The 27,782-nt window shown below is 45.2% G+C and overlaps 1 protein-coding gene across 6 annotated transcripts in view; it reads left to right on the top strand.

Annotated features, from left to right (window-relative positions):
- The first annotated feature begins 3,174 nt into the window (after positions 1–3,174).
- The window catches only part of ZFX (zinc finger protein X-linked), a 193,349-nt gene continuing 168,741 nt past the window's right edge, over positions 3,175–27,782 (top strand). For 2 of the 6 annotated variants that reach the window (XM_033948100.1, XM_033948102.1), the window contains exons 1-2: positions 3,245–3,509; positions 22,133–22,235. In XM_033948100.1, coding sequence (XP_033803991.1) covers positions 22,169–22,235 — 67 coding nt within the window. In that variant the 5' untranslated portion in view covers positions 3,245–3,509; positions 22,133–22,168. Of the gene's footprint in view, positions 3,196–3,244; positions 3,510–4,749; positions 4,769–22,132; positions 22,236–27,782 lie in introns of those variants that run through there. The other 4 variants (XM_033948097.1, XM_033948099.1, XM_033948096.1 and 1 more) reach the window with 4 other exon arrangements.

Here is a 27,782-nt window from a genome sequence, read left to right as displayed (position 1 = left end):
AGACACTAACTGCATGGGTCAATGATTGGCTAAGTGGCAGACTTCAGAGGGTGGTGGTTAACGGTGCCCTCTCTAAAACATCGGAGATGACCAGCGGAGTGCCGCAGGGCTTAGTCCTGGATCCACTCCTTTTCAACATATTCATAGGGGATCTGACTCAAGAGCTTCAAGGTAACGTAACATTATTCGCTGATGACGCCAAACTATGTAATATAGTAAGTGAATGCAATCTACAGGATACCATGGCGCAGGATACTATGGCGCAGGACCTGCTTATATTAGAAAATTGGTCCTCGACCTGGCAGCTGGGCTTCAACGCCAAGAAATGTAAGGTCATGCACCTCGGAAGCGGAAATCCAAGCTTACACCTTGAATGGAGAAACTTTAACCAGGACTACAGCAGAACGAGCTTTAAGAGTAATCATCAGTGCAGACAGGAAAACTGCCACTCAAGTGGAGAAGGCTTCATCTAAGGCACGGCAGATGATGCGTTGTATCAAGAGAAGTTTCGTCAGCCGGAAGACTGAAGTCATAATGCCGTTGTATAGAGCCATGGTGAGACCTCATCTAGAATACTGTGTGCAATTCTGGAGGCCACATTACCGTAAAAATGTACTCAGAATTGAATCGGTTCAGCGGATGGCCACCAGGATGGTCTTGGGGCTCAAGGGTCTCTCATACGAAGAAAGACTGAACAAATTGCAACTCTACACTCTCGAAGAATGTAGAGAGAGGGGAGACATTTAAGTACATCACGGGATGTATCGAAGTGGAAGATGATAGTTTCTTTCTCAAAGGACCCTCGGCCAGAAGAGGGCATCCGCTCAAACTCAGGGGAGGGAAATTCCATGGAGACGCCAGGAAGTACTTCTTCACGGAAAGAGTGATTGATCATTGGAACAAGCTTGCAGTGCAGGTGATCGAGGCCAGCAGCATCCCAGACTTTAAGAATAAATGGGATACCTATGTGGGATCCCTACGAGGGTCAAGTCAAGGAATAGGGTCTATAGGGTATAGACGTAAAGGGTCAGTAGAGTTGCAGTAGACTTAAAGGGGGTCAGTAGACTTAAAGGGGTGGGTCAGTAGAGTGGGCAGACTTGATGGGCTATAGCCCTTTTCTGCCGTCATCTTTCTATGTTTCAGTCTTATTTTCACGAAATGCACATTATTTTTCCCTCCCTCTCCTTCACCCCAGTTCTCTTTCCCCCACATGTGCAGCATCTTTCCTCCCCTCCCCTGTGCAGTTTGCCCAGCTTCTATCCTCCTGTCTCTCCATTCAATTGTGCAGACCCTTGAGCAACTCCTGCCCCCACTGCGCAGCTGAACCCCTGCCAACCCTCCATCTTTCCCTCCCCGTCGACCGTGAGCTAGCCCTACCTTCAACCGAAGCAGCTTCGGGCCAGCAGCACTCTAAACTGGCTGCTTGGCCTTGTCCGTCGTGGATTTCACTCTATCGCGTTACTGATGACATCATCAGTAATATGGCAGAGTAAAATCCTCACGGACAAGGCCAAGCAGCCTGTTTAGAGTGCTGCCGGCCCCACGTTGCTTCGGTTGAAGGTATGGCTCACTCGTGGTCGGTGGGGAGGGAAGGAGGATCAGCAGGAGTTCGGCTGCGAGGGCGGCCAGGTTGAATAATTGCCAGCAAATCCTGGGACTAGGGCTTAATTTTGGGGTAGGACTTATATTAAGACCTATCCCGAAAATGATGCTAGGGCTTATTTTCAGGGAAACACGGTATTTGGTTTTCTGCCAGATACTTGTGACCTGAATGGGCCACTGTAGAAAGAGGACACTGGGCTAGGTGGACCATTGGTCTGAGCCAGTAATGCTATTCTTTTGTTCTATGTAACCATGTATGATCTCAAAGTGAGGAAACCCCTGAACCATTATTCCAACACTGTCACTCAAAGAATAGTTAAGCTCTGGAACACATTGACAGAGTCTCAGCCTGCCTGTCTGACATTGCCACCTGGATGTCTCACCACCATCTAAAACTGAACATGGTTAAAAAGGATCTGCTCATCTTTCTGCCTAAACCAACCTTCCCCGTTCTTTATCATCCTGCTCGCAATCTTGGGGTCATCTTTGACTCCTCTCTCTCCTTCACTACCCAAAGACAACATATCACTAAAACCTGTCACTTCTTCCTCTATAATATTATCAAAATCCAACCCTTCCTCTCTGAGCACACTATCAAAACCCTTGTCCATGCCCTCTTTATTTTCATTCTTATACTACTGCAACTCGCTACTGTCAGGCCTTCCACTTAGACATCTTGCTCCCCTCCAATCCATCCAGAATTCAGCTGCACGACTCATTCCATGAGAGCTGCTAGTCTCATGTTATTCTCCTAAAGACACTTCACCGACTTTCCATCCATTTTCAAATACAATTCAAACTGCTCTTGCTGACTTACAAATGCAATCACTCGGCTGCCCCTCACTCTCTCTTCACTTATCTCTCCCTATGTTCCCCGTATGAGCTCTGTCAAGCTGATGTCATAGAAACATGATAGCAGAAAAAGGCCAAATGGTTCATCTAGCCTGCCCATCCGCAGTAACCATTATCTTTCTCTCTCTGAGAGATCCCAGGCCCTCTTGTATTCAGACCCAGTCTCTGTCTCCATCTATTCCAGGAGACTGTTCCATGCATCTATCACCCTTTCTGTAAAAAAGTATTTCCTTAGATTACTCCGGAGCCTATCACCTCTTAACTTCATCCTATGCCCTCTCGTTGCAGTTTCCTTTCCTCTTCCTCGCCAACTCCAGATTCCATCCCACTTGGAACAAGCCGCTTGAATCCCTACGGTGGGCTCATCTCTGGCAGTGTTGAAGGCCTAGTTAAAAGCCCAACTCTTTGAGACTGCCTTCAACTCCTAACTCCTCTCACATTGAATTCTGCATCTTTAACCGTGTCCATACAAGTTAGATTATAAGCTCATCTGAGTAGGAGCCGTCTATTAAATGCCAAAATGTACAGCGCTGCGTACACTTTTCAGCGTTCTATAAGTGAAAAGTATTAGTGGTAGTAGTAAGAGCAGTTAATGTAGTTGGTTTTACAAAAGATTTGGCAAGGTCCATAGTCTGCTGCGGAGACAGACATGCATGGGGGAAGCCACTTCTTGCCCTTGATCTATGGCTGGAATGGTTGCCGGGTATTATTGACCGGGAGAGCAGGCTAGAGATGGACCTAGTAAGGCTGTTCTTATGTTCACGACAGCGAGCCAGGCAAAAGGAAGCCCGAGGCGGCCCCGGGCCCGTCCTTGCCCCAGTCCCCTCCGAGCCGGGGCCTGCTGCCCGCCCGTCCCCCTTCCGCGTTTTCCTGGGCTCTCGGGCGCTGACGTGACGTGCTGACGGCGGCCCCGTCCCGGAGACGAGCCCGGCCCCTCCCTTCGCCGCTCTCCGCCCCACCGAAAACACAGTCCCAGCAGCACAGAAGCAGCCGAGGCGGGCGGGCGGCCCCGGGCCTACATCGAGCCCGCCGCGCCCCCTCCTCAAGCCAGTACGGTAAGACCCGGGGCAGCAACAGCCTTCAGGCCGACTCGATTCCCGCGCCGTCTCTGCCCTGAGCTCCGTGGGAGGCCGCGACCGGGCCCGAGAGGGAGGGAGGCAGGCAGGGAGGGAGGCAGGTGTCGGCGGCGCGGCTCCGTGCGGCCGGTGGTGGTGGCTGTGAGGGAGGCGGGGGATGGGCAGACTCGGGCCTTGGCGCGCTCTCCCTCGGCGTGGCTGTGAGGGGCAAAATGGCGCCGGGAGGGGGGAGGGGATGTGGCCGGCCGCCATCTTGCCACACTGCGCTCGGGTTGCTCAGGCGGCGCCTCTGCTGCTCATCGAGAGCGCCCCGGAGCGCGCGTGGCGGGGTCTTTTTTGTTTTTCTTTCTATTCTGGTACCCATACTGTGTCATTATTGTATTGTTATACTCCATTTTGGGGCAGGTCACTTGGACCCCCAATGCCCCACCGCCACAGACAGGGAGAACAGTATGGAATAAATAAATGAATAAAATTCCTAAGATTCAGCGCTAATATCAGGCAAATCGTATGCTTTGAGAAGTCATTTTTCTGAATTTGCCTGGCTCTTGTGCACAAGAGTTGCAGTTAACAATGCTCTTGTGCGCATGCCCAGCTGGTGGTGGGGCAGTGCAGCTCCCACAATGTCAGCCAAACAGGAGCTGCTGCTAGGCAGAGTGGTGGAGCTGGCTGCCAGCTGCCTCCTGCCTCTTCACTAGGGTCAAGATTTCCCCGTACATGTTCGGGTTTTGAAAAGCTTCCAACAAATCACTGTCAGGCAGGAGGGCATCCACATATGTGGCGGAAGCCCTCTTGCCCGACCAGAGCAGGGGGGGGGGGTGATAAGGCAGGATGGGTGGAAATGGGCGGGTCTAGGAGTTCTGGAATTTCCTTGGAAAATCTGGTAACCCTATAGTGTTGCCAGTTGGGCAGTTTTCCTGCCCAATTTAACTAGTTTTTAAGCCCGATGGCGGGAAATAAAGGGCTTGAGCGGGTGGCAGGCTTTTGAGCTATTTTTTTTCTGTAACTGGGCTATTTTGGGCAGGTAGCGGGTTTGCTGGCAAACTTCCTGATTTTTTCTCATTGGTTCTGCTGCAACACAACAGGCCAATCACAAATGACCTTAGGTACTCTGTGGTCATTTGTGATTAGTCCATTGTGCCCTGGCTAAACCAGTGAAAATGAGACCAGAGCGGAATAGCATGCTCTGTGGATGAGCACGAGCAGCATGATGTGAGCATGGCAGAGGGCATGAGGAGGTAAGAGGAAGCCTGTTTAGCATGGGACGCATCGCAGCAGACGGTTGGAGAGGGTGGAGACGGTAATGGACATCTGAAATTAGACCGGGAAGGCCAGGGGAACTCTGGACGAGGGAGGAAACAAGGTGGAAGCATGACAGCCTTCGGGAGGGAGGGGGGGGGGCTCCTAAAGCACAGGCTGAGGGCAACTGCCTAGTTTGCTCTAAAGGCCCTTCTTGAAGTTCATGGAGGAGGGGGATCAAACAGAGGGGGATATACTGGAGTGAGGGGGGGAGAGAAATAATGGGCCTGGAAACAGTTGTGGGTGCATTGGATTAAGAACATAAGCAGTGCCTCTGCTGGGTCAGACCAGAGGTCCATCATGCCCAGCAGTCCGCTCATGCGGCGGCCCATCAGGTCCAGGACCTGTATAGTAATCCTCTATCTTTACCCTTCTATCCCTTTTTCCTTCAGGAAATCATCTAATCCCTTCTTGAACCCCGATACAATACACTGTCCTATCACACCCTCTGCAAGCGTATTCCAGGTGTCCACCACCCTTTGAGTGAAGAAGAACTTCCTAGTATTGGTTCTGAATCTATCCTCTCTTAATTTTTCCGAATGCCATCTCGTTCTTGTAGTTTTCGAAAGTTTGAAGGACCTGTCCCTCTCTACTTTCTCTATGCCCTTCATGATCTTGTTAGTCTCTGTCATGTCCCCTCTAAGCCTCCGCTTTTCCATGGAAAAGAGCCCCAGTTTCTCTAGTCTTTCAGCAATTGCATCGCTCTTTTCTGAACCCTCTCGAGTATCGCCATATCCTTCTTAAGGTACGGCGACCAATATTGGATGCAGTACTCCAGATCGTCCAATACAACGGCAGGATGACATTTTTCGTTCTGGTTGTTGTCAGTTTGAAAGTGGCCCCCACAATATTAGGTGGTAGGGGTTAAGTGAAAGGCGTACTGACAAACGCCAGGTCCCAGGTTCAGTTCCCTCACAGATGACTCACCAGGAAATAGAATAATAGACACCACCAGAGGTGATTGCATAAAGAATATATTATAGAAATAGGCTTACAGAAAAGTAATATTCATAAGCATTACAATTAAGCATTACAATTAAATAGAGAGCAGAGCAGTTTCCCTGCCATACAGTGTCCAGAAGGAAGCGTGAAGTTTCAGGGAAAGGCAGAGAGGGAGAGACAAGGGGGATGGTCTAAGCTTCGTTGTTCCATAGATAAAGAGAAGTATAGACAGAGAGAGGGAGAGCCAAGACCCCTCTCCTGATAGCTTGATAGAAAAAGAGAGCGATAGCTTGATAGAAAAAGAGAGCTACCTGTGTGTTGCAGAGAGGAGGCTTTTATACCTTGGAATCTTATTCTCAATAGAGAAAATATTGTATCTCCCAGTATCTTTCTGTTTAGAATTTGTAAACTGTTTGAGACAATGGTTAATTTAATTAACAAAGGAGGGTGAGAAACCTGATGGGATTAAGTCTCTGGCTTGATCTGTGCACCCTTGTCCTAAGCACCCTCTTAATCAGGCATTAACACCTTTTAGCTAGCCATGATTCAATCAGGGCTACTTGAAACTTAAAATATATCAATCAGGGCTACTTAAAACAGTTTCCCTGCACTAAGGGTCTATCTGCCTTCCCATGCCAGGGTCAGATTGATATAATCTCCCAGAGGCCTCTAGGCTGACAAGTATCTCTAATGTTCGAGTGGGTGCTCACCTGGGTAGTAGCGATCATCAAACAGTTTGGTTTGATATAACGGCTAAAGTGGAGAGCGGCCGCACGATACTTAAAGTCCTAGATTTCAAACGTACGGACTTTAATGCAATGGGAAAGTACCTGAAGAAAGAGCTGTTAGGATGGGAGGACATAAGAGAAGTGGAAAGACAGTGGTCTAAGCTGAAAGGAGCGATAAAAATGGCTACGGACCTTTATGTGAAGAAAATCAATAAAAACAAGAGAAAAAGGAAGCCGATATGGTTCTCCAACCTAGTGGCTGAGAAAATAAAGGCGAAAGAGTTGGCGTTCATGAAATATAAAAAAACCCAAGAAGAGGAGAGCAGAAAGGACTACAGGGTGAAACTGAAAGAAGCCAAGAGAGAGATACGTTTGGCGAAGGCACAGGCGGAAGAACAAATGGCTAAAAATGTAAAAAAGGGAGATAAAAATTTTTTCAGATATATTAGTGAAAGGAGGAGGATAAAAAATGGAATTGCTAGGCTGAAAGATGCTGGGAACAAATATGTGGAGAGTGATGAGGAGAAAGCAAATGTGCTAAACAAATACTTCTGTTCTGTGTTCACAGAAGAAAATCCTGGCGAAGGACCGAGATTGTCTGGCAAAGTTACACGAGAAAATGGAGTAGATTCTGCGCCGTTCACGGAGGAGGGTGTTTATGAGCAACTTGAAAAACTGAAGGTGGACAAAGCGATGGGACCAGACGGGATCCATCCCAGGATACTAAGGGAGCTCAGAGAGGTTCTGGCGAGTCCTATTAAAGACTTGTTCAACAAATCTCTGGAGACGGGAGTGATTCCTGGGGATTGGAGGAGAGCGGATGTGGTCCCTATTCATAAAAGTGGTCACAGGGATGAAGCAGGAAACTACAGGCCGGTGAGCCTCACTTCAGTTGTTGGAAAAATAATGGAAGTGTTGCTGAAAGAAAGGATAGTGTATTTCCTTGAATCTAATGGGTTACAGGATCCGAGGCAACATGGCTTTACAAAAGGTAAATTGTGCCAAACGAACCTGATTGAATTTTTTGATTGGGTGACCAGAGAGCTGGATCGAGGACATATGCTAGATGTAATTTACTTGGATTTCAGCAAAGCCTTTGATACAGTCCCTCATAAGAGGCTGTTGAACAAACTTGAAGGGCTGAAGTTAGGACCCAAAGTGGTGAACTGGGTCAGAAACTGGCTGTCGGACAGACGCCAGAGGGTGGTGGTTAATGGAAGTCGCTCGAAGGAAGGAAAGGTGACTAGTGGAGTCCCTCAGAGTTCGGTGCTGGGGCCAATCCTGTTCAATATGTATGTAAGTGACATTGCTGAAGGGTTAGAAGGAAAAGTGTGCCTTTTTGCAGATGATACCAAGATTTGTAACAGAGTAGACACCGAAGAGGGAGTGGAAAATATGAAAAAGGATCTGCAAAAGTTAGAGGAATGGTCTAATGCCTGGCAACTAAAATTCAATGCAAAGAAATGCAGAGTAATGCATTTGGGGATTAATAATAGGAAGGAATCGTATATGCTGGGAGGAGAGAAGCTGATATGCACGGACGGGGAGAGGGACCTTGGGGTGATAGTGTCCGAAGATTTAAAGGCGAAAAAACAGTGTGACAAGGCAGTGGCTGCTACCAGAAGGATTCTGGGCTGTATAAAGAGAGGCGTAATCAGTAGAAGGAAGAAGGTGTTGATGCCCCTGTACAGGTCATTGGTGAGGCCCCACTTGGAGTATTGTGTTCAGTTTTGGAGACCGTATCTGGCGAAAGACGTAAGAAGACTTGAGGCGGTCCAGAGGAGGGCGACGAAAATGATAGGAGGCTTGCGCCAGAAGACGTATGAGGAGAGACTGGAAGCCCTGAATATGTATACCCTAGAGGAAAGGAGAGACAGGGGAGATATGATTCAGACGTTCAAATACTTAAAGGGTATTAACGTAGAACAAAATCTTTTCCAGAGAAAGGAAAATGGTAAAACCAGAGGACATAATTTGAGGTTGAGGGGTGGTAGATTCAGGGGCAATGTTAGGAAATTCTACTTTACAGAGAGGGTGGTGGATGCCTGGAATGCGCTCCCGAGAGAGGTGGTGGAGAGTAAAACTGTGACTGAGTTCAAAAAAGCGTGGGATGAACACAGAAGATTTAGAATCAGAAAATAATATTAAAGATTGAACTAGGCCAGTTACTGGGCAGACTTGTACGGTCTGTGTCTGTGCATGGCCGTTTGGAGGAGGATGGGCAGGGGAGGGCTTCAATGGCTGGGAGGGTATAGATGGGCTGGAGTAAGTCTTAACAGAGATTTCAGCAGTTGGAACCCAAGCACAGTACCGGGTAAAGCTTTGGATTCTCGCCCAGAAATAGCTAAGAAGAAAAAAAATAATAATAATTTAAATTGAATCAGGTTGGGCAGACTGGATGGACCATTCGGGTCTTTATCTGCCGTCATCTACTATGTTACTATGTTACTATGTCCTTCTTAAGGTACAGCGACCAATATTGGACACAGTACTCCAGATGCGGACGCACCATCGCCCGATACAATGGCAGGATAACTTCTTTCGTTCTGGTTGTAATACCCTTCTTGATTATGCCTAGCATTCTGTTTGCCTTCTTAGCGGCCGCTGCGCACTGTGCCGTCGGCTTCATTGTCATGTCCACCATTACCCCCAAGTCCCTTTCTTGGGTACTCTCATTTAATAACATCCCTCCCATTGTATAGTTGTACCTTGGGTTTCTGTTTCCCACATGTAATACTTTACATTTCTCAACGTTGAACTTCATCTGCCATCTCGTCGCCCATTCCCCTAGTTTGTTCAAGTCCCTTTGCAATTCTTTGCAGTCGTCTTTAGTCCGAGCTTCACTAAATAGTTTGGTGTCGTCTGCAAATTTTATTTCGCACTTCGTCCCTGTTTCTAGATCATTTATGACTATATTAAATAGCAGCGGCCTGAGCACCGAGCCCTGCGGGACCCCATTCGTGACCCTCCTCCAGTCCGAGTAGTGGTCCTTCACTCCTACCCGCCAACCAGTTTCTGATCCATCTATGTACGTCTCCTTCCACCCCATGGTTCTTCAGTTTCCGGAATAGGCGTTCCGGAATGGGGCACCTTGTCAAAGGCTTTTTGGAAATCTAGATATATGATGTCTATGGGGTCTCCTTTGTCCATCTGTTTGTTAATTCCTTCGAAGAAGTGCAATAAGTTCGTTAGGCACGATCTCCCCTTGCAGAAACCATGTTGGCTGGTTATCAGAAGTTCGTTTCTTTCAAAATGTTCATCGATGTTTTCTTTTATCAGTGCATCCGCCATTTTCCCCGGAACCGAGGTCAGACTCACCGGTCTGTAGTTTCCCGGGTCACCTCTTGATCCCTTTTTAAAGATGAGCGTAACGTTGGCTATCTTCCAGTCCTCCGGGATCATGCCTGTTTTCAGGAATAGATTGCAAATTTGCTGCAGTAGTTCCGCTATCTCCTCCTTTAATTCCTTCAGAACCCTTGGATGGATTCCGTCCGGACCCGGGGATTTGTCAGTTTTTAGTTTTTCTATCTGCCTGCGTATATCTTCAAGGCTCACTTCCATGGATGTTAATTTTTCTGCTTGATTTCCATTGAAGAATTGCTCAGGTTCCGGTATGTTGTAAATTCAGACGAAAAGAACATGTTAAGTCTTTCTGCCACTTCTTTCTCCTCCTTCACCACTCCCTTCCTGTCTCCGTCGTCCAGCGGTCCCACCTCCTCCCTAGCCGGTTTCTTCCCTTTAACATATTTAAAGAATGGTTTGAAATTTCGTGCTTCCCTGGCTAGTCTCTCTTCATACTCTCTTTTGGCTTTTCGAACCACTCGGTGACATTCTTTTTGATACTTCCTGTGCTCTTTCCAGTTCCCTTCAGTTTTGTCCTTTTTCCATTTCCTGAATGAATTTTTCTTATTGCCTATCGCTTCCTTCACTATTTTAGTTATCCACGCCGGATCTTTTATTCGACTCTTTTTGCACCCCTTTCTGAATCTGGGGATATACAGATTTTGTGCCTCGCTCACCGTGTTCTTGAGAAAAGACCAGGCATGTTCTACTGTTTGCCATTTTTTTGGAAGTGTTCCTAAGTTTCTTCCTTACCATTTCCCTCATTGCTTCGTAGTTTCCTTTCCTGAAGTTGAAAGTTGTCGCTATAGTTCTCTTTCCTTTCGGTATTCCTACCTCAACCTTTAACTTGATCATATTATGATAGCTGTTTCCCAACGGTCCCACTACCTCTACTTCCTTTGCAGGTCCCCTTAACCCATTTAGGATTAGATCCAGAGTGGCATTTACTCTCGTTGGTTCTCTAAGAAGCTGCTCCATGAAACAATCTTGTATAGCCTCCAGGAATTCTGTCTCCCTGGTGCATTTTGAGCTTCCAAGACTCCAGTCTATCCTGGGGTAGTTGAATTCTCCCATAATAACCGTGTTACTGCTTTTGCATTCTTGCTTCATCTCGGCTTCCATTTCTTCATCGATATCTCCGGTTTGCCTGGGTGGACGATAGTATAGGCCCATCTTTATTTCAGGCCCTTTATATCCCGGTATTTTAACCCATAGCGATTCCAGCTGTGTCCATTTTTGTCGATTGTATGCTTTCTTTTATATATAGGGCTATTCCACCTCCTTTCTGTCCTGACCTGTCCTGGCGATAGAGCTTGTACCCCGGAAGTGCTGTATCCCATTTGTTTTCTTCATTCCACCACGTTTCAGAGACTCCAATGATGTCTATGTCCTCTGCATTGAACATGGCTTCTAATTCCCCCATTTTGTTTCTTAGGCTCCTTGCATTAGTATATATGCAATTTAGATCCTGGTATTTTCTTGTCTTCATTTCCTTTCCCAGTGCTTCGGTCTTTAGTTTCTTCTCTTTTGTTACAATCTTCTAACCTCCTCTTCTGGGTTAGTCAACTCCTGTAATTTGTCCATTGTTTCTTCCCAGCCTTTTTTCCCCTCGGTATCTTCACGGGATACCTTCTTCTGAATCGTCGATGCTTGGTTGACTGTCGGCTTTCCCCTTCTTCTTAGTTTAAAGCCTGTTCCTGTACCCATATTTTGAGGGTACTTACTGTTCGCTGTGGCTTTCCTTCATCTGGCAGTTGCTGTTCCAATGGTTGCTTGTGGCACAAGGTGCTGATTCAACAGTTGCTGATGTGCACATGATTTCTCTGTATAGCTATGTTCTCTGTTTGAGCAAAAGTTATTCTCTTGGGCAAACACAGTAGAAATATCTTTTAATATTTTTAGTTCAAAATGGTTGCAGCTTTCTGTGGGGGTGCTTGGACCCTCCCTCATTGGTCTGACCCAGTAAGGCTATTCTTATGTTCTTATTTAACTCGCCAGTGCTTTTATGTCTCTTATTTTCTTCATTTGGATCCTTTTCCCATTTAAAGAATATTTTTGGCTCTAATTGCCTCTTTCACGTCACCTTTTAACCATGCCAGCTCTCGTTTCCTCTTCTTTCCACCTTTATTAATACATGGAATACATGGAATACATCTGGTCTGGGCTTCCACGATGCTATTTTTAAATAAATCCATGCCTGGTTTGCAGTCCTAATCTTTGCCACCGATCCTTTTAGCTTCTTTTTATTTTCCTTATTTTATCGTAGTTGCCCTTTTCGAAAATTAAATGCCGCTATAGTAGATTTCTTTAGCCAAGTTTATTAAAATTTTGATAAAACGCCAATCATAACTTCTAAGTGTATTACATTAAAAAAAGGGAAACAATATCATTCCAAATATCTGCTCAAATTTGATCACGCTATGATCATTGTTTCGCAGTGGACCCAACACAATTACCTTTTGTAGTACGTCCTTCATTCCACTAAGAATCAAATCTAAAATAGCTACCCATCTTGTCAGTTCCTGGACTAGTTGCTCCAAGAAGCAGTGATTTTTTACGTCTAGGAATTTTACCTCCCTGGCACTCTCTGATATAACATGATGAAAAATGGTAAAACCAGAAGGCATAATTTGAGGTTGGGGGTGGTAGACTCAGGAGTAATGTTAAGAAATTCTTCTTTATGGAGAGGGTGGTCAGTGCATGAAATGCGCTCCCGAGGGAGGAGGTGGAGAGGAAAATGGTGACAGAGTTCAATCAAGTGTGAGATGAACACACAGGATCTCTAATCAGAAAATAATGGGTATACTGTATATTGAAGGAACAGATTGGAGAAGGTTATCATGCCGCTGTACCGGGCCATGGTGCACCCTCACCTGGAGTACTGCATCCAGCACTGGTCGCCGTACATGAAGAAGGATGCGGTACTACTTGAAAGAGTCCAGAGAAGAGCAACTAAAATGGTTAAGGGGCTGGAGGAGTTGCTATACAGTGAGAGATTAAGGAAACTGGGCTTCTTCTCCCTCGAAAAGAGGAGATTGAGAGGGGACATGATCGAAACATTCAAGAAACTGAAGGGAATAGACTTAGTAGATAAAGACAGGTTGTTGACCCTCTCCAAGGAAGGGAGAACGAGAGGGCACTCTTTAAAATTAAAAGGGGATAAATTCCATAAAATGTAAGGAAGTTTTTCTTCACCCAGAGAGTGGTGGAAAACTGGAACGCTCTCCTGGAGTCTGTCATAGGGGAAAACACCCTTCAGAGATTCAAGACAAAGTTAGACAAGTTCCTGCTCAACTGGAAAGTACACAGGTGAGACTGGGTTCATTTAGAGCACTGGTCTTTGACCTAGAGGCTGCCGCGTGAGCGGACTGATGGGCACAATGGACCCCTGGTCTGACCCTGCAGCGGCAATTCTTTTGTTCTTATGAACTAAGGCCTGTACTGGGCAGCCTTGCACAGTCTGTGTCTTTTATATGGCCTTTCAGTTGAGGACATGCTGGTGAGGGCTTCGATGGCTGGGATGGTTTAGATGGGCTGGAGTGAGCTTTGATGGAGACTCCAGTAAATAAAACCTATGCACACTAAGGGCCTCTTCTATCAAACTGCACTAGCAGTTTTTAGCAGAGAGCCGCGCTGCTCCCGATGCTCATAGGAACTCTATGAGTGTCAGGAGCAGCACAGGACATTCAGCGCGGCTCATCGCACTACAAACTGCTAGCGCAGTATGATAGAAGATGCCCTAAGTTTCCAAGTTTATTAAGAATTTGTTATACTGCCTTATAAATTTCAAGGTGGTTGTACAATAAAATCTAAGGGAGAACAAATAATAGCCAAAAACGGCTGTAATAAAACAACAATCAGGACAACAAGACAGATGGAACAAAAACAAACTGGTACAAGAGAAAGGGAGAACTACAATATAATTAAAGGAAAGAGAGCAGAGCAGGGCAAAGTTCTGGGTTTCTGGCCCAGAAATAATCTTAAGGAAAAGGACCATTTAAATTAAATTATTAATTTATAGCGTGTGTACGGTTGGGCAGACTGGATGGACCATTCAGGTTTTTATCTGACATCATTTACTGTTACTATCCCCCTCTTCTATTAAACTGCGCTAGCAGTTTGTAGCGCAGAGGGCCATGCTGAATGGCCTGCACTGCTCCCGACGCTCATAGGAAATCAGTGAGCATCGGGAGTAGTGCAGGCCATTCAACTTAGTTCCCTACGCTAGAAACTGCTATCACAGTTTTGTAAAAGAGGGGGTATGTTTTTACATTTATCCAGTCAATGTTGGAGTAATTGAAATCATACCACATTAGAAAAAGAGAAAGCACATTTGCAAAACCGAAATCAACAAAGAATGTGCTTAAGCACCAATATGGAGTACCTTTGCTCCTATAAAAGTGGAAGAGGAAAAAAAAAAGTGGAGAAAAAAACCTAAGTTAAACTTCATGCGTCTAAAAAAAAAACAAAACCCCATTTAAAGTTTCCTTCAACTTTACTCTTCCAATATTTCAATTTAATCCATTAATTTCAGAGCTTCAGTTACTCTATATATATGTCATAGAAGTCTCACACTGAAATGTTACTACTGTAGTTCATATGGACATTATAGATGGTGAATAAATGTAAACTTAGCTGTGTTCTCAATCCAACACCTATTCAGGGTTAGTGGACAATTAATTTCAAACTGAAACTCAATACGGAAAAGACCAAACTTTTCTTGTCTAGTCCCAACGACAAAATAACAAACTAATTGCTTCATCTTAATGTTCATGACTACCCGATTATTAAATCTATCAAAATTCTGGGAGTCGCAATAGACCGACATTTAACACTAGCAGAACACACGAACTTAGGGCTCCTTTTACAAAGGTGTGCTAGCGGTTTTAGCGCGCGCTAGCTCCTGCCGCCTCCTCTTGAGCAGGCGGTAGTTTTTCGGGTAGCGCTCGCTAATCCAGTGGGTGCGCTAAAAACGCACACCTTTGTAAAAGGAGCCCTTAGTGGTACAAAAATGCTTTTTTACATTGTGGAAATTAAGAACCATAAATAATATTTTGATCCTTTATCGTTCAGACTATTGGTGCAGGCATTAGTTTTATCCATTTAAGACTATTGTAAAATCATCTGTTTAGGAGCACCCAAAAAAATTCTAAGGAAATTAAGGGTAATTCAGAATACAGCTGTTCGATTGATTTTTGGTTTAAAAAAGAATGACCATATTAGTCTATATTATCGCTTACTTCATTGGCTGCCTTTGGAGGCAAGAGTATTATTCAAATTTTCCTGTATCTGCTTTAAGCTGATATCGGGATTACCTTTTTCCTCATTTTGTGTTGCATAGACCATCAAAAGAAACTAGAAACTTCTACTTATTTGCTTATCCAAAAATTAATGGGTGTAGATATAAGACCTTCTTAGATAGGCCCCTAGCATTTCAAGCTGGTAGGCAACAATCTTGGTTAGGTAAATGTATTCAGCAAGCTATGTTATCCTATTGCTGTTTTCGGAAATTAATTAAGACCACTTTGTTCAATAAGTTTATTACTTAATGAGAGTTTTATTATTGAAATTCTATTTTACAAATATTTTTATTTTTTACTGTATTATTGTATTTCGCTGATTGGCCAACTCTTTTTAGTGTAAACCACCTATAACTTTTGGTATTAAAGAATAAAGTTATTATTATTCCTCTGTGGCTTCACCACTCACCAAATTTTTCATTCTCTCCTTGGGGTGCACTTCCCCTCCTGCTTTACCACACACTAAAGTTTCACTCTACCCAACAAAGATTCCCTATTTCACCTGTGGTTGCATCAGGGGTTTCAAGCTCAACTCTGTCAAGCTACAATGCACTCTGAGCTCAACTTCTTCAAAATGATGATTCAATTTATAATGAGTGTAACTGTTGAGCAGATTGAATGGACCATTCATGTCTTCATCTGCCATCATTTATTATGTTACTAATTGTAGCCTGTGCTACCGGAGTACACCCTCAATCAGTGTACTCTAGGCTCAGGGCCAGTTAAAAGCCCACCTCTTTGAGAGTGCTTTTGACTCCTAAGTCCTCTTACCTTGGGTTCTGCATCCTAAACCCTATATGTCATGTTTGTCTGTCCAAGTTAATTGTAAGCTCTTCCAAGAAGGGACCGTCTATAAATGTCAAAATGTACTGTGCGGATGCCTTTCAGTGGTAAATTAGTAGTAGTGGTAAATCAGAGAACTCCTGGCTGCCATGCTCTCAGCTCAGGGAGAGGGAGAGGAAGAGAAAGGGAGCTGGTAGCCCAGCATGCTTAGAGAGCACTACAGTATTACACAACTCTAGAGTCCAGGGTCACAATGTCATATCTTAAAGTTACAGGCAGTGAATACTATTCAAAACAACAAGCATATCTCCTGTCTTCTGCTTTTCTTCTATAGTACTGAGATCTTTAATTCTGTCCCTATATCCTTTATGATGAAGTCCACTGACCATTTTAGTAGCCACCTTTACCAACTCCATCCTATGTGGTGGCTTTTTTTCTGGGACATCTGAAAAAATAGCCACTGAAATGAAATAACAGTTATGAAATTAAGTATCCCAATTGCTAGTCCATGGTGCGTACCAAGGACTTCGGTATATGACAGAAATAATAAGTTCACTCATACATAAAGAAAGAAACTTGAAAATGCTCAAAACAGGGAATACTTGAAGATAAACCCATCCAGCTGTAACATTTTTAAACTAAACTAAACCTTAAGTTTGTATACCACATCATCTCTATAAAGATAGAACTTGACACGGTTTACAGGTAATTCAATAAACGAGGGAAGGACATAATAAGAAATTAGAGGTTATGAAGAGGATAGCTAGCTTTACATTTTAAATAGATAGGTGGACATATCTGGAGATGTGATTTTGCAAGCTGTTCGCTGGTTGTCTACTTTTCGTAAATACACTGTTTTTTGGGAACAACATTATAAATTGGTCCTTCGATTGTACATTTCTCCTAAAAGGGCTCATCTTTCTAGATTTAGGGAATCAGCTGCCTGTCCGAGATGCCAGACGTCTGAGGCAGGTTTGGGACATATGTTTTGGACTTGCCCTAGTGTTTGCTCCTTTTGGGATGTTATTTTTCTCTTTGTGGAGCGCATTTGGACCATAAATATACGTCCCTCTCCTTTGGTATTATTTGGAGCTGTCCCCCACTATTCCCCTTGTACACGGGGGACTGCAGCTTTCCTTAAATGGACAATTCTTATTGCATTGAAATGCATCTTGCTTAAATGGCTTGATAGCGAGGCGCCAGATTATTCTCTTTGGCGGTGCCAGATGATTACTCTGCTGTTATGGGAGCGGTGAGATGTTTCTGACTTCTCCGCTCGCTCAGGGCGCTCTTTTCAATACACTTGAGAACCTTTTTGGAATACTATGACGCCTTTGGCACATAGCCGCTTGCTTAATTGTTGATGCTTTTTCTACTGTTATAATTATTTTCTTTTTTGTATACTGTTCTCTTTTTTGTGGTACTACTCTTGTATATTAACTGTATTTCTTTGGAAGGAGGACCGAGGGAACGGGGGGGGGGAGTTAGTTTGGGGTGTTGACTACCTGTATGTTGAAGATTATTGATGTACCTTGAGCTTGTTTGCTGTTCTCTTTGCACTGTTTTGTGTTCCCATTTGAGCTCAATAAAAATACATTTGAACATTTTAAATAGATAGCTTTACGTTTTGGAGAAAAGCCAGGTTTTCAGATGCTTTTGGAATAATTGGAATGAGCCTAGGTTCCGCAGCAGGGCAGGGAGGTTATTCCAAAGCTCAGTGAATTTGAAGAAAAGGGATTTCCCTAATTTACCTGCATACATAAGAACATAAGCAATGCCTCCACTGGGTCAGACCCGAGGTCCATCATGCCCAGCAGTCCGCTCACGCGGCAGCCCAACAGGTCCAGGACCTGCGCAGTAGCTCCCTATCTATACCCCTCTATCCCTTTTTCCAGCAGGAATTTGTCCAATCCTTTCTTGAAATTCAGTACCGTACTCTGTCCTATTACGTCCTCTGGAAGTGCATTCCAGGTGTCCACCACACGCTGGGTAAAGAAAAATTTCCTAGCATTTGTTTTGAATCTGTCCCCTTCCAATTTTTCTGAATACCCTCTTGTTCTTATATGTTTTGAAAGTTTGAAGAATCTGTCCCTCTCTACTTTCTTTATGCCCTTTATGATCTTGTAGGTCTCTATCATATCTCCTCTGAGTCTCCGCTTTTCCAGGGTGAAGAGCCCCAGTCTCTCCAATCTTTCAGTATATGAGAGGTTTTCCATGCCCTTAATCATTCGTGTCGCTCTCCTCTGGACCCTCTCAAGTGTTGCCATATCCTTCTTAAGGTATGGTGACCAATACTGAACACAGTACTCCAGGTGCGGGCGCACCATCGCCTGATACAACGGCAGGATGACTTCTTTTGTTCTGGTCGTAATACCCTTCTTAATAATACCCAACATTCTGTTTGCCTTCTTCGCGGCTGCTGCACATTGTGCCGTTGACTTCATTGTTGTATCCACCAGTACACCCAAATCTCTTTCAAGGTTACTTCCCTCTAATATTAATCCCCCCATTTGGTAGCTGAACATCGGATTCTTTCTCCCTATATGCATGACCTTACATTTCCCTACATTGAAGTTCATCTGCCATTTATTCGCCCACTCCTCTAGTTTGTTTAGGTCCCTTTGTAGGTCCTCACACTCTTCCGTAGTTCTAACCCTTCTACAGAGTTTAGTGTCATCTGCAAATTTTATAACTTCACATTTCGTCCCCGTTTCCAGGTCATTAATAAATACATTAAACAGCAGCGGTCCCAGTACAGACCCTTGTGAAACTCCGCTCGTGACCTTCCTCCAGCCCGAGTAGTGACCCTTCACTCCAACCCTCTGTCTTCTGCCTGCCAACCAGTGTTTGACCCATCTGTGTACGTCCCCTTCCACCCCGTGGTTCCACAGCTTCCTAAGTAGCCGCTCATGGGGTACCTTGTCAACGGCCTTTTGGAAGTCAAGGTAAATGATGTCTATCGGTTCCCCTTTGTCTAACTGGCTGTTCACCCCCTCGAAGAAGTGCAGTAAATTTGTTTGGCACGATCTTCCTTTGCAGAAGCCATGTTGGCTCGCTTTCATCAGCCCATGTTTTTCGATGTGCTCACAGATGCTGTCCTTTATCAGTGCTTCTACCATCTTGCCCGGAACCGATGTCAAACTTACCGGCCTGTAGTTTCCAGGGTCTCCTCTTGACCCCTTTTTGAAGATAGGTGTAACATTTGCTATCTTCCAGTCCTCCGGGATCTCCCCAGTTTTCAAGGATAGGTTGCAAACTCGTTGGAGTATTCCCGCTATCTCATTTCTTAATTCCTTTAGTACCCTAGGGTGGATTCCATCCGGGCCTGGTGATTTGTCGCTTTTCAATCTATCTATCTGTTGGAGGACATCCTCATGGCTCACCTCTATTGTTGACAGTTTTTCTTCTTGATCACCATGGAAGAACACGTCGGGTTCTGGTACAGTGGATATGTCCTCGCTTGTGAAGACTGACGAGAAGAATTTGTTTAACCTGTCGGCTACCTCTTCTTGTTCATTTATCACTCCCTTTTTGTCTCCATCATCCAACGGTCCTACTTCCTCCCTCGCCGGTTGCTTCCCTTTAATATATCTGAAGAACGATTTGAAGTTTTTTGCCTCACTGGCCAGCCTCTCTTCGTATTCTCTTTTCGCTCTCCTAATCACTTGATGACATTCTCTTTGGCGTTTTCTGTGTTCCTTCCAGTTTTCCCCAGTTTGGTCCTTTTTCCATTTCCGGAATGAATTTTTCTTGTCTCCTATCGCTTTCTTCACCTCATTGTTTATCCATGCGGGATCTTTTGTTCGGTTTTTTTTGCACCCTTTTCTAAATCTGGGGATGTACATATGTTGTGCTTCTTGCACTGTGTCCTTGAATAGAGACCAGGCTTGCTCTACAGTTTCTCCTCTCCTTGAGCTATTTCTGAGTTTTTTCCTTACCATTGCTCTCATAACATCATAGTTCCCTTTCTTAAAGTTGAACGTTGTCACTGTGGTTCTCTTTCCTTTTGCTGTACCTACTCCTAATTTGTACTGAATCATGTTGTGATCGCTGTTTCCTAGTGGTCCTACTACTTCCACTTCTTTTGCAGGTCCCCCTATTCCGTTGAGGATTAGGTCAAGAGTGGCATTACCTCTTGTTGGTTCCTTGACAAGCTGATCCATAAAGCAGTCCCTCACAGACTCTAAGAATTCTGTTTCCCTCGCACAGTTCCAGTTTCCAATATTCCAGTTTATCCCGGAGTAGTTAAAGTCTCCCATTACTATCACGTTCCTGTTGTTGCCTTCCCGCCTTAATTCTGCTGCCAGATCTTTGTCGTTTGCTTCCGTTTGTCCAGGTGGACGATAGAATAGACCCAATCTTATGTCAAAGCCATTTTTTCCTGGTAATTTAACCCATAATGACTCCAATCCTTCCGCCTTTGGTTCTATATCCACTCCGGACGAGGGAATGGTGTTTTTTATGTATAGTGCTATTCCTCCCCCCTTCTTATGGGCCCTGTCTCTTCTATAGAGTTTATACCCTGGCAGTGCTACGTCCCATTGGTTATCCTCGTTCCACCAAGTTTCCGTGATTCCAATGATGTCTAGGTCTCCTTTTTTGGCTATGACTTCTAATTCTCCCATTTTGGACTTTAGGCTCCTTGCATTTGCGTACAAGCAATTTAAGTCCCGGTCTTTTCTTTTCTCGGCTGGTTTTACATGTGTTTTTCTCCTCTTGCCATCCCCTATCTGGGCTACCAGTCCCTGATTTATGTTCCTTTCTTCCTCCTTTTAACGAGGGGAAAGATAGTTTGAGTATGTGGACGGATCTGGTAGTGTCAGGTCTCGAAGAATTCCAGGATAGTGGGATTAGTGGAGGAAGAATGCCATGTAGGATCTTGAAAATTAGGCAGGTACATTTAAAGTGAATCCTAGAAATCACTGGAAGCCAGTGAAGTTTTGACAGAAGCGGGGAAACATGATCGAATCTACATTTTGCGAAGATCAACCTAGCCGCAGTGTTCTGGATCCGCTGAAGTCTGAAGATTTTTCTTGGTTAGACTTAGATGGAATTACAAAAGTCCAGTCTGGAAAGAATGATTGATTGTACAAGGACAGCAAAATGTTGATGGCAGAAGCAGGATCTCACTTTCCTCAACATGTGAAGACTAAAAAAACATTTTTTTTTACCAGAGAGTTGAGATGATCATTAAAGGAAAGTGTAGATTTTCCCTTCTAAAATAGAGGAGGGGAAATGTTAACTTGAATATAAACCATACAGAGATCCAAAGTTTTGGGCTACTTTTTGTTGTGGTGGTGGGGACAAAACAAATCTTAGCTTATAGTCATGTATATTACTCCTGGTGGAATTCTACACAATTACGTAGTGCAGAATTTGTGCATAATTCCCCATCCGTACAGAATTCTGTGCAGACCTTCTGTCTCCCACATTCCTGCTGTCCTGATCCTGATCCTGATCCAACAGGACTTTTTAAGTAGTTTATATTGGTCAGTAGAAAGTACAGTAGAATCCCAGTTAACTGGTATTCAATTAACTGGCATTTTCTCTTTTCTCGTTCCCAATTTACCCCCCCCTCTCTGAAATCCTAATCAAACCATATTTTGCAATTCGGGACATATCTTCTAATATGCTCCTCTGAAAATTTCTAAACTGTATATTGTAATTTTTCGATGTATTTTTGTAATTTGCAACCTTTTCCTAACAGGTTCTCTCAAAAATGTCTTAGCGTACTGTACACGTTATACTTTCGCATTCTTAAAGTTGATGTACTCTGTATTTCCTCTAACTATCTGCATATTGTAACTCACTGAATGTCCAGCTCTCTTGAATGTAAACCGCCTAGAAGTCGCAAGATTGTGGCGGTATAGAAAAATACATTTTTTATTATTATTATTATTAAATGGCACTGATGAAAATAGCTACTACCGCATGTCAATCAAATTAAGGTGCTGTGTATAGAATCGCACCTCACGGCACCTAACTTGACTTAGGCATTGGTAGGTGTCATAATGTTAGATGCCAGTATATTAGGTCAATGTTTTACCAGCCCTAATTATTACACCAATTAATCCAATTAGAAAAGATTAAGTTTTGCGTGGAAATTGGCTAGGCGCTGACGATCTAGGTGCCATTTACAGAATCAGGGCCAATATAGAAAAATGTAATTTTGTCTGTGAATAAGTATTCATTTATTTTTGTTTTACAGTTAGCAGGTATTAGTGACTGATGCAAATTAAAGGTGATGGAAGAAGATGTGGTTAACCTTGAACTGCAGAGACATGAGCCAAACACATTTTTTGATACCATGGGTAAGAAAATACAAAATAATGTCTTATTTACCCGTTGGAAATATTTCTTTGAAAATTTCCCTGACTTTCTGCCAACAATGGAAGTAATTTTTGTGCCTGTAAAGCATGTTTTCTCCATCAGGCAGCAACTGGATGATGGCATTTTATGACTTAAGGATGTTCTGAGTAAACTTAGCCTTTCTCACACACAGAAGTCTTCTCTGCTGCATGGTTACTAAAAAAAAGCTGTTTCAACAGTTTTATTGAAGAATCTCTTTTTGTCTATGTAATTCAATTGTTTATATCATAGAAATATTCTAGCTTATTTTTTTGTAATCCGCATTGAACCATTTTGTAATTTGCGGAATAAAATTGATATTCATATTTGTCTTACTAACACTGCTTTCTTTGTTGTATGTTTTTTAAAATAGATTTTACTGTTTTCCTTTAAAAAAATGTTTTTGTTGAGTCAGGGTTGTGAAATTGGAATTATGGTGAAGTAAAACTAGGTTTCTAACCCTCCAACATCAGCAAAAGAATAGCTAATAATGTGGAAGGCAACAGTGGATAGTGGTAAATGGAGATCTCTCTGAGGGAAGGGATGTTACCAGTGGTGTATCTCAAGATTCGGTTATTGGGCCTATTGTTTTTAATATTTTGTAAGCGATATTGCTGAACGGCTGTGAGGTAAGATTTTACTCTTTGCGAATGATACCAAAATCTGCAATAGAGTAGACAGCTGTGATAGTGTGAATAACATGAGAAAGGACCTAGCGAAGCTTGAAAAATGGTTTGAAATTTGGCAGCTAAGATTTAATGCTAAGAAATATAAGGTCATCTATATGGGCTGCAAAAACCTGAGGGAACAATACAGTTTATGGGGGTGAAAGAGAAGTGGGACTTAGAAATGATAGTATGTGATGATCTTAAGGTGGCCAAACAGGTTGAAAAGGTGATGGTGAAAGCAAGAAGGATGCTAGGCAGAGGTATGGCCAGTAAGACAAAAGGAGGTGTTGATGCCCCTATATGAGACTCTGGAGAGACCTCATTTAGAATATTGTGTACAATTCTGGAACCCACACTTTCAAAAAGAAATAGGATGGAGTCGGTACAGAAGAAAGCTACTAAAATGGTGCATGGTCTTCATCATAAGAAACATAGAAGATGACGGCAGATAAGGGCCATAGCCCATCAGGTCTGCCCACTCTACTGACCCACCCCCAAGTCTACTATCCTAGGGATCCCACTCCTGGTGACCAGGTTCCCTTTGCTTAACCCTCTAAGGGATCCCACATGGGCATCCCATTTGTTCTTAAATTCTTGCACGCTGTTTGCCTCAATCACCTGCACTGGGAGCTCGTTCCAAGGATCAACCACTCTTTCAGTGAAGAAATATTTCCTGGTGTCGCCATGAAATTTCCCGCCCCTGAGTTTGAGCGGATGCCCTCTTGTGGCTGAGGGTCCTTTGAGAAAGAGAATCTCTTCTTCCATCTCGATACGGCCGGTAATATACTTAAACGTCTCGATCATGTCTCCTCTCTCCCTACGTTCCTCGAGTGAGTACAGCCACAAATTTTTCAGCCTTTCCTCGTACGATAGATCCTTGAGCCCCGAGACCATCCTGGTGGCCATCCGTTGCACCGATTCTACTCTCAGCACATCTTTTCGGTAGTGTGGCCTCCAGAATTGCACACAGTATTCCAAATGAGGCCTCACCATGGTTCTGTATAATGGCATTATGACTTCAGGCTTCCGGCTGACGAAACTCCTGCAGATGCAACCTAACAACTGTCTTGCCTTAGATGAAGCCTTCTCCACATGATCAGCAGTTTTCATGTCTGCGCTGATGATCATTCCCAAGTCTCATTCTGTTGAAGTTCTAGCTAAGGTGCCACCATTCAAGGTGTAAGTTCTGCATGGATTTCTGCTGCTGAGGTGCATGATCTTGCATTTCTTAGCGTTGAAGCCCAGCTGCCAGGTCGAGGACCAAAGCTCCAACAAATGTAGGTCCTGTGTCATATTATTGGTGAATTGCCATCTCTCACTATATTGCATAGTTTGGCGTCGTCAGCAAATAATGTTACCTTACCTTGAAGCCCCTGAGTTAGGTCACCTATGAATATGTTAAAAAGGAGCGGGCCCAAGACTGAGCCCTGCGGTACTCCACTGGTCACCTCCGATGTTTTAGAGAGGGTACCGTTAACTACCACCCTCTGAAGTCTGTCACTCAGCCAGTCATTGACCCATGTAGTTAGTGTTTCTCCCAGCCCCATTGATTTCATCTTGCTCAGCCTGTGATGCGGGACACTATCGAAAGCTTTGCTGAAGTCTAGGTTTACGACGTCCACAGATTCTCCCAAGTCTAACTGTTTTGTTACCCAGTCAAAGAAGCTGATGAGATTGGATTGGCAGGACCTACCTTTGGTGAATCCGTGTTGACTGGGATCCCGTAGATTCTCCTCATCCAAGATTGCGTCTAATTTACGTTTGATTAGTGTTTCCATGAGTTTGCATACTATTGATGTGAGACTCACCGGTCTGTAGTTTGCAGCCTTTGCCCTGCAACCCCTTTTTGTGCAGTGGAACGACGTTAGCTGTTTTCCAGTCTATGGGGACTCTCCCCGAACTTAGGGAGAGATTGAAGAGTCCTGATAGCAGTTCTGCCAGGACATCACGCAGCTCACTGAGCACCCTGGGGTGTAGATTGTCCGGTTCCATGGCTTGGTTCACCTTGAGTCTTGCCAGTTCGTAGTAGACGTCGCCAGGTGTGAACTCAAAATTCTGAAACGGGTCTTCCACGCTGGGCCTTGCCTGCAACTGCGGACCGTGCTCCGGTGCCTCGCAGGTGAAGACCGAGCAGAAGTATTCATTCAGTAGTTCTGCTTTATCGGAATCTGATTCTGCGCAGTTCCCATCTGGTTTTCTAAGGCGTACTATCCTGTCTGTGTTCTTTTTCCTATCACTAATATACCTGAAGAAGGATTTGTCCCCTTTCTTCATGTTTCTTCCACTCGAAGTTTGGCCTCCCTGATTGCCGTTTTGACCACTGCAGACCTTGCCCTATGTTCTAGTTTAGCTTCCCTAGTCTCCGTTCGTTTGTAGGAAATAATGCTTTTTTCTTCTCCTTGACGAGGTGCGAGATTTCTGCGGAGTACCATTGGGGTTTGTTGTTTCTCCGCCGTTTGTATACTGATTTAATGTAGAGGCTTGTCACTTCATGTATGGTAGATTTCAGGGATGACCACATAGCTTCCACATCATCGGTCGTAGCTTGGTTCTGCAGTGTCCGGTGGACGAAATCTCCCATGCGTTCAAAGTCAGTGCCTCGGAAGTTGAGTACTTTTGTTTTCGTATTTGATCTAGGGAAACCTTTCCTGAGGTAGAACCACACCATGTTGTGGTCGCTGGAGGCTAGCATATCTCCTACCGAGACCTTCGAGACGCTATCCCCGTTGGTGAGTACCAGGTCCAGGATCGCCTGGGCCCTAGTGGGTTCCAATACCATTTGTTTGAGTCGTGCTCCCTTTATGGATGTTAACAGTCTCCTGCTGCCGCTGGTTGTTGCTGAGTATGGAAACAGACTTAAAAATCTCAGTATATATACAGTGGCGCCTCGGTTTATGAGTGCACCGGTTTGTGAGTGTTTTGCAAGACGAGCAAAACACTCGGCAAACCTTTGTCTCGCAAACCAAGCACTGCCCCGATAAACAAGCTCTGTTTGCAATGGTGGCCCAGGGGTGAGTACCTGCCTGCAAGTGGTGCAGCACTTCCAAAGTGGTGGCTTCCTTCCCTCAGGGTCCCCGTGCGGCTTCCCTCCCGCTTCGGCCGATGCCTCTGCCGTCCATCAGCGCCTCCTGGCTCCCGATCCAAGCTGGCCGCCATCCTTTACGAGCATGCGCACGGCCTCACCTCTCCTCTCCTCAGTCAGCCGCTGCCCCGACAATACACTTACCACGTATAAGCACGCAGGACCTTCAAGCTTGCGATTGGCCCGCGCTTGCCCCTCCCGCCCGACCTAGGGCATGCGTCTCCTCAGCGTGGCCTCAGTTCTGTGTTTTCCACGGAGCCAGAAGCACTGCTTCCTTGCTGCACGCGATCTCGTTGTCCTTCTTGCACCGCGGCTTTCTTTGTTATTTTCGTTTAAGTCGCTGTGCTTGCGTCTTTGTTATTTCTTCTTTTGTGTTTGTTTGACCGGGTCTCCGGTCTTGCTCTGGCTGCCTGGCCTCGCGGGGCTGCAGCCATCTTTTTTCTTATGTCCTGGCCTTGCACTGGGTTCAAGAACTGCACTAAGTACAACCGGGTTATCTCCATCACCGATCCTCATTATTGGTGTGTGGAGTGCCTGGGTGTGGAGCACCGCGCTGAGTCGTGTCCGCATTGTGCGATTCTGCAACCACGGGCCCTTCATCGGAGGGTGGCCAAGATTCTTCAACCTTTTGGCCTGATGGATCCCGAGGGACAGGCCTCGTGCTCGGCCTCGGCACCGGTGTCGAAGTCCTCCAAGGCTCCAGCCTTGGCTCCTCCTGCTACTCCGGCCTTGGGTAAGTCTTCTCTTTCCTCCTCAGGTGTGCGGGCAAAGAAGCCTACCTCTGAGTCTCATGCAAGTGCCGCCTCGTCAGCATCTTCGAGACCTCATTCTAAGCGTGCCTCCTCACATAGGGAATACTCTTCCTCGAGGTCGCCCCCAAAGGAGCGCACTGCTGCACCTGTGATCCAACATCCTTTGGTCTTGGTGCCTATGTTTGAGGATATGCTTAAGGCTATCCTTACATCACAGCTTTCCTCGGTGGTGAGCCAACTGGTCATGACCTCGACATCTCTGACCTCAGTCTCGATCCAGCCCCGGTCTGACCAGTCTAAGCGTCCTTCTCTTGTGTCTCGGGGCTATGCCCGCAAGACTCGCTGGGTTCCCTCGAGCGATTCTTCGTCTCCGGAATCGGGGCCTGTGACTTTCCGGGGACCTATGACAGGAGCCTGCTACTTTGCCGAGGTTTGCCCCTTCTAAAAAAACTGCGGTCTTCTCCGCCCCTGCGGGGCAAGTCTCCGACCGCGAAACCTTCCAGGCACACCCTTGTCCTTGAGTTGGACTCTACTGTGCATTCCCCCTTGGGGCTGATGACCACCTCTCAGGGGTCTTCTTCCAAACCGGTGGAGGAGTTTTCCTTTGCCCCGTCTTCTCCGAGGCTCCACAAGATGGTCCCTCAGACTCCGGGGTCCTTGCCAACCCACCTATGCAGGGTTGTTCCTCGATGCCCCCGAAGCAATTTAGTCGAGCCTCCTTGATCTCCCATTCGCGGGACTCCGAGGCTCCGGCTTGCTATTCGAGGGAATTTCTCCCTCTTTCTCTTCTGCCCCCAGATCTCGCTCGGGGTCTCCTCTGTAGGATAAGTCTTCTTCTCGAAACTCCTCCTTCACTCGTTTCATTTCTGACATGGGCAGGGCCTTGAACCTGGACCTCCAGTCTGAGTCCCGTTATACCCAGGAATTCCTGGCGGAAATGGGCATTGCTCATCCGTCCTGTGAGGCGCTGCGCTTGCTGTTGCACCAGGTTCTCCGGCAAACATTTTT

The sequence above is a fragment of the Geotrypetes seraphini genome, chromosome 6, assembly GCF_902459505.1.
Source record: "Geotrypetes seraphini chromosome 6, aGeoSer1.1, whole genome shotgun sequence".
Lineage (NCBI taxonomy): Eukaryota > Metazoa > Chordata > Amphibia > Gymnophiona > Dermophiidae > Geotrypetes > Geotrypetes seraphini.
The sequence above is the reverse complement of the archived record's forward strand: the minus strand, read 5'-3'. Positions and strand labels throughout refer to the sequence as shown.